Below are 7,229 nucleotides of genomic sequence, written 5' to 3'. Positions count from 1 at the left end.
TTTTTATTAAATCTGATTTTTTCTCCTATAAATACCCCCTCTCCCCTTCATTTCTACTCACCCCATTCTTGTGTTAACAAGGATTTCTCTTCTCAATCTCACAATTTCTCTCATCTCTATCTCCATTCTCTCTAATTGCTCAAGTTGTTTACTATATTTGTGCAAATTGTTCTTATAATTTACTTCAATTGTCTATCATAATCATCCCTCACTACTCTTGTTATACTCTCTCTTTATTTTTCAATTTGCAAAAAATGTCTTCATCTCGTCGTGGTGGTGATCGGGGCAAGGGAATTGCCCAAGACCAAGATCAAAGTGGTCGTCGGAAATCAAGGCGCCCTAGTCGTCATGAGGTTATGGATGAGGTTTCCCGACAAACCGCTATGCGTTTGCAAGTAAGTTGTTCGAATATTAATTTTACAAATTCTTGTTTTTGGTACTATACATTATTTATACCGTTTATCTTTATATATAATATTTGTAGGCCGAAGAAGATCATAGGGCTGCCATGGTACTTAGCAACATGAGCAGCAGCGAAGGTTACGAGTCTTATCACTCTTATGGCAACGTGAATTTATCATCCGACGACGATGATGGTAATGGTGGAGGATCTGCACAATATCCTCCGACGAGCGCCGGACAAGTTGTTGAAAATGATGAAGCGGTTCCTCCTCCTGAAACTCAAACCGAGCGGGGTAAGGCTAATAAGAAGGCCTTGAAATCGGATATTTTTGTTAAACATTATAAAAAAGTCCCGGTATTAGATGCAACCACTCAAAAAGAGACCAATGAATTTGTCGCATATTGTAACTATTGCGATAAATCCTACCCCTTTTTTGCCGGTGGGGGCTATGGTACTCTCCATCGTCATTTAAAGGCAAAGCATCCGATCGAATATGAGACCGCCAAATCCCAAACCCAACTAAACTTCTCGTCTGATGCGTTTGAAACAACAGGTACGCCTCTTTTTAAATATGATCATAAAGTCGCTCAAGATGCTATGGTTAGATGGGCTGCAATGAAGCATTTGCCTTTCAATTTTTTTGATGACAAAAAATATGAAGTTACTATGCAAACCGCTTTTAATGTCGGTGCTAAAAGAATACCCGCAACTTCACATCAAAGATCTAACAACAGACAATTTTTTGAGAAGCAAAATGAAGTAACACGTTTTTTGTCCACCTTGGGTCACAAAGTAAACATTTGCTCTGATGTGTGGACTGATACTTTTCAAAGAAATTTTTATATGGGCATTACATGTCATTTTTTGGACAATAGTTGGACGTTGCACAAGCGTTTGCTTGGTTTTAGACAATTTCCTACACCACACACCGCACCCGCAATTGCTGCTTTAATTATTCAAGTTTTGAATGAATATAGATTGTGCAATAAGGTCTTTTCTGTTGGTTTTGATAATGCAACCGCTAACACTGCAAGTATTGCCGACTTAATTGCGGCTTGTGCCCCGGTTATAAATGGTAAGTACTTTCATCAAAGATGCATTTGTCATATTTTAAATTTATGTGTACAAGATGCTCTTTCTTTGTGGCAAAAACATGCTGATCCTATTAGAACTGCCGTAAATTTGATCCATTGGAAGCCTCACATTGGTAAGGCTTGGAAGAAATATTGTCATCAAAAGAAGATCAGGTACACAAATTTTACAATTGATGTGTCTACTAGATAGAACTCCACATATGATTGTTTGAACTCTACTTTGGAGCATATAGATTATTTGATTGATTTTTTTAGGACTTATCCCGTTCCTGATTTATATCTATCGCATGCATGTTGGGAGCAAAGTATGAGTTTGTTTAAATTGTTCAAAGGTTTCAAAAATGCGACTGTTGAGTTATCGGGTGTTTATTATTGCACATTTGTTCGTGTTTTAGAGCATTGCATGTATATATCACTTGGTTTTAAGACGGCTATGAAAAATTCCGTTTCAAATCCTGAGTTGATGTGTGTTTTATATTATATGATTGACAAATGGCTTAAGTATTTCAGTGAGATTCCAACGGTGTTTTTGATTGCACAGGTTTTGGATCCGAAATGGAAATTAGTCGGTACCTTGAAGATTTTAGAATTTTATTACAACAATTTGAGTTCTATTGATCTTGAACCACTTCGGCGTTTGCAATCGGACAACAATGAGGACAACAACATACGTTTGTCCGAAACATTCCAGATAAACCTCCCCAATCTCTCCGTCATCAAACATGTATTTGAGTTTGAGTTGCAAACTCTATTTGTCGAATACGAAGCCAAGTATAACAGTACTCACCAAGTGAGACAACGACCCACTCCTCATCAACAATACAATTTTGGGTTCTTTCAAGTTGATGACCTCGACGCACAATCCCAATTGGCCGACCTATACGGTTACACCACCAGCGGCAGTTCGTCGGCAAGGAATACGGTAAGTGAGTTAGATTTATATTTTGACTCACGTTTTTCTTTGAATGAAGATGAAGGTCCCGTTCCCAACCAAATCGACGTCCTCAATTGGTGGGGAACACATGAGAAAGATTTTCCCATAATTGCATCAATGGCCAAGGAGATTTTTTCAATTCCGGCTTCCACTGTCGCCGTCGAGTCCGCTTTTAGTGTTGGAGGCAACGTCTTGGACGATAGAAGAAGTAGACTATCCGGCCAAAATATGGAAGCCACCATGTTACTTGACGATTGGTGTTCGGCTGACATTAGAGACCAAGAGCTAGATTGGAACACCCAAGTACAAACCGACCAAGACTACTACCCCGACGAAGAAGAACAACAACAATGAGGTGGAGTGGGAGGTCTACCGGCTACCGCCGATTGCCAAATAGGTAAGTAAGGTAAGAGAACTACGTGGACTTTGATTCCTTAATGTAATTGAGCATTAAGGATACGTAGGCAACCCAACTTAAATTTTAAATTTAAGTTGGGCTCAAGTCCTTTTTCTTTATTTCTTTTTTTTTTCAATTGTTTCAACTTTAAAATATACAAATACAATTATATAATTGTATTTGTATATACTCTAATCGGTGAAGAAGACTTCTCTATAAGACTAAATCCGGGAGACTTTTGACAATTCTACCATGACTGTTGATGGTTAAATTAAACTCAACAATTAATGTTGAATTGCTAAAGGTATCCTCAATTTAGTTATCTAGAAACATCTCCTACGCCGACTAAGAGTATATATATATACTATCTATTTACATTTATAATTTATTGTTTTTTACTTCAAGTTTTTTTATTTAAATTGTTATACAAGCTAACAAGCATATATTATGTTATTATGTATTAAGTCAAAAGACTCTTTTGTAATTTCAATTTTCAACATTTGTATTTGTAATATTGACATTCACATATCGTTCAAATTTGTATAATTGTATCAATAAAATTCCAATTGTTCCAACTCCAATGTCGACTTCTACTCCATTTGTCAATTGTCATTCTCGTTTTATTTATTTATTCGATAGTACAACTACAACTACAACTCTACAAAGTGTAATTTCAATAATTTTTTTTAAAAAAAAAAAAAATGACTTGGAACCGGCGGTCCAAATCGGAACCGGCCCGGAACCGTCTGGAAACCGCCGGTCTTGAACCGGCTTTGAACCGTAGATGAACCGGTTCATGAACCGGAACCTAGGCGGGCCGGTTCAGGTTCAGATTTTTTACGAACCTGAACAGGCGGTTCATGAATCGTGGTGACCTCTAGTCGCAAGATACTATCTCTTATGAGACTAACATTGTGGATGGTCTTAGAAACTGGTTTTATTTTACCACCAATAATATGGTAGTCATGTCATATAAAGTCCTAGATGTATAGTAATATTTGAAATAACAAATCATAAGCGAGATTAATTTAGCCACGTGATAACTTAATTATATGTAACAAAATGAGCACAAATATTTTATTTCAAAACATATACTATTACAAATATTGAATTTCATAATATATGCTGATTTGCTGGCTGCTGCTATACAGAAAGCTTATGAGAAAAACAACAAAAGGTTTCCAGTACTCAATTTCCTGCAAAACGTATATCTATCTACAAAAATACCACAAAAGAATCCAAAAAATTGGCAAAACAAAATCCAGCACAACTCCAATGGTCAATAGATCAATTCGTGGATCTTTTTTCATGATACTGCAAATACGATATCTGCCTCTGAAGCTTCATCTGCTTATAAAAATTAGCTATAAATTCCTCCGCCTTCAAATCAACTTCGTCGTCACATTCTTCGATCACCTTCTCTTCCTCCTCGGCATAAATCTGGTCATCGTCAAAGTCGAAATCGTAGTCGAAGTCCACTTGGGGCTTGATGCATGGAATCATGAATCGGAGCGAGGCAGGGCGGTGCATCTTCACGTGTATCACCGGAGTGTCGTCGAACGACAGCTCACGCTCGCCGTACACGAGCGCCCCCGGCGGCGTCCCGTGGTGGTGAGAGTGGCGGAGCTTCCTGATCCCCTTCTGCAGCAGCCGCATGTTTATCGCCATCCGGTTTCTGAATGCGCCGCCCCTCCGGGCCCACAGCAGAGCTAGCCGGAGCACGTCCCATGCCCTCCGGCTTCTCATTGAATTCTTTCTTGACATTCCTCTTTTTAGTAGATTTGTGTGTGTGTGAAAATTAAGAGCTAGTGATTGTTTTGTGATAGATGTCATGTGATGGCAAAATGTGGTGTTATTTATAGAGAAGATGTGATTGGGATTTAGTTAACGTTACGCGGTCTCAGCGTTGGAATTTTATTTATATTTTGTTTTATATATTTGAAATTTAAGGGTGGTTGTGAATTGTGATGTGTTGTGTGGAAAATAGTGTGATTAAGTAAAATGGGCGGCGCGAAATCTGGTTGTCGACGCGTCTATACGCGGCCATACCATGTTATCTTCTCCCTAAATTGCCCCTGGCTTCAGTAGCTTATTATGGAAATTAAGCAACAATTGACTATAAAATATAATAAAATAGTTATATAGTATTCGAAAAGTCGAATTTAATTGCACCTGTACTCACAAATATTTTAAATTTACTCAATATATAGTGCCAAACTTTGAATTCGTTGCAATTTTAGGTATTATGCTATGGCTAATTAGTTTGCTTGAACAACAAAATTAATAATACTATATCTACTTTCTTACAACGATAAAAATAATTAATAAATTAGAGAATTATGAACAGAAAACCGATTAATTAATTTTATAGAAGGGCAGCTTTGGATGCAGGTAAAAATCAGTGGCTAATCCAGGTAAGAAGAGGAAAAATGCAATAATCCAGCTAAGCATAATTTGTAAGGCTTACCTGTATTCTACATTGGTTCCTATCACGTATACACTATGGTTTAAAAATCATCAACTGAAAAATTAAAATTAAAATTAAATTTGACGCAGAATACTTATATACTTATAAATGTGGAACAAATGATCCAAAACTGAATTTTACAATTCTGATACATGAATGCCATGAGCGCTCACTGACTGCATTTTGAAGAGACAAAAATATTATAGAGCATTTAATTTGGTTTTAATAGATTAATAGTAACTGCTATAAACTATAGTTCTAGCACGACCGCTTCATTATTCAATATATTGAGCAAAATAAATAACATTAAACATTTATTAATAATCAAAATATATGACATTATATGAGATGATCGGAGGTTTGAATCACATTCGATTGTTTAATTAAGATATTTTATGTACTCGTATTACTGCACTCCAATCAAATCACCACTTACTCTCGAATTGCAACAACCGAAAAATTAATAAGGAAGAAATATTTATTATTGGATGAGTTGTGATGTAATTGTAGGACTGTTGGGGATGAATAAGTAGGAGTAATGTCAATTTTCTCTCTTATCATTAATAATGTGTTTGAAAACTTCCACACAGAAACAGAATTATGGAATCATATAATTGCATCCTAGATTTGAAAATAGCAGGGTTTCACACGGTATTTAAGAATTATTAATAATTATCGCCGCGAATAAACCCGAAAAATAAGAACTCAAGTTATTATGTTCATATAAAAATATTGTAGAAAGTTGAAACATTGCCTGCCTGACAACAGTCAACTATTTAAATTTAAACCTAACAACTGCCAATATTTGTACACTTTATATACTAGTAGAATTTAATAAAATGTCCCTGATTAAATGAATGGCTTGGATCTTCTGCAGAAAATGCTGCGCACCATTTCGCTTTTTATAAAATTATTTGCATATTAAAATCATGAACTCAAATCAGATCATCATTTATTTGCTAGAATGAAATACTAATAAAGAAAAATTATCTTTTAAATCATAACTTTCATAAATCTCGTAACATATAAAATCAGTCAATTAAATTATATTTTTTTATATTTCTCAATTTAATTAAAGTTTTGATGAGCTTTATTGTGATTTTTATAGTTTTCATCATCATATCTTCACACATTGCATAACACTTCTAATCATCTTGATATACACCACCATAATATATAAGTTATGAGATTGAGAAATTTAATCAAAATTTTAGTTATAAGTTATGGTTTGATTAGTTTATTTTATAAGGCCATCCACAATGGGGCGGACGATGCTCATCGTCCGTCGCATCGTCCGCCACTGTGGCATCACGGACGATGCGACGGACGATGCTCACGCGTTTTCTTTTTACTTTTTTGATTTTTTTCCAAAAATTTTTCTTATTTAAACACCACAATTCTCTACAATTTCAAACACTTCAATTTCACATATCTTCAATTATTCTCTCTCATCTCCTCAAAAATGAATCCCGACGGCTACGATTTGAGTACATTGGATGGCTGCAGACGGGCCTTGACTCGAGCCTTGTTCGATTGCGTTAATGAAGCCGCGGGGGAATGCTTGGCACAAATGGAGCGGGAGCAGACAACGGCTGAGGCGGCGGCGGCGGCGCGGGTCCCTCGTCCGATTCGACGTCGGACATTTGTCCCCCGCGACCACGACGTAGCTCACGAGCGTCTGTTCGCAGTCTATTTTGCCGATCAACCACGGTGGAGCCCGACGGTTTTTCACCGCCGTTTTAGAATGAGCCGAGATCTTTTTCTCTGCATTGTGCACACGGTGGAAGGACGTGATGAATACTTCCAGTATCGGGAAGACGACATAGACAGACCCAGAGTTACGTCGTTGCAGAAGTGCACGGTTGCGATCCGGCAGTTGGCCTACGGCACCACATCAGATATGTTTGACGAGTACCTTCACGTCGGGTGAGACA

The 7,229-nt window shown here is 37.0% G+C and overlaps 1 protein-coding gene across 1 annotated transcript; it reads right to left on the bottom strand.

Moving 5' to 3' along the window:
* Positions 1-3,876: 3,876 nt before the first annotated feature.
* LOC125208003 (uncharacterized) lies at positions 3,877-4,650 on the bottom strand. The gene has a single exon (XM_048107542.2). It carries the CDS (start codon positions 4,590-4,592, stop codon positions 4,116-4,118), a length of 477 nt encoding a protein of 158 aa, XP_047963499.1. The 5' UTR covers positions 4,593-4,650; the 3' UTR covers positions 3,877-4,115.
* Between the last annotated feature and the right edge of the window lie 2,579 nt (positions 4,651-7,229).

The sequence above is a fragment of the Salvia hispanica genome, chromosome 6, assembly GCF_029641045.1.
Source record: "Salvia hispanica isolate PSC_SH4W2 chromosome 6, Shi_PSC_v1, whole genome shotgun sequence".
NCBI classification, from domain to species: Eukaryota; Viridiplantae; Streptophyta; class Magnoliopsida; order Lamiales; family Lamiaceae; genus Salvia; species Salvia hispanica.
This window is presented reverse-complemented; position numbering and strand designations above follow the sequence as displayed.

What these genes read in the sequence shown, in the direction of transcription:
- LOC125208003 (XM_048107542.2), bottom strand. Translation starts at nt 4,592, where the DNA reads ATGTCAAGAAAGAATTCAATGAGAAGCCGGAGGGCATGGGACGTGCTC.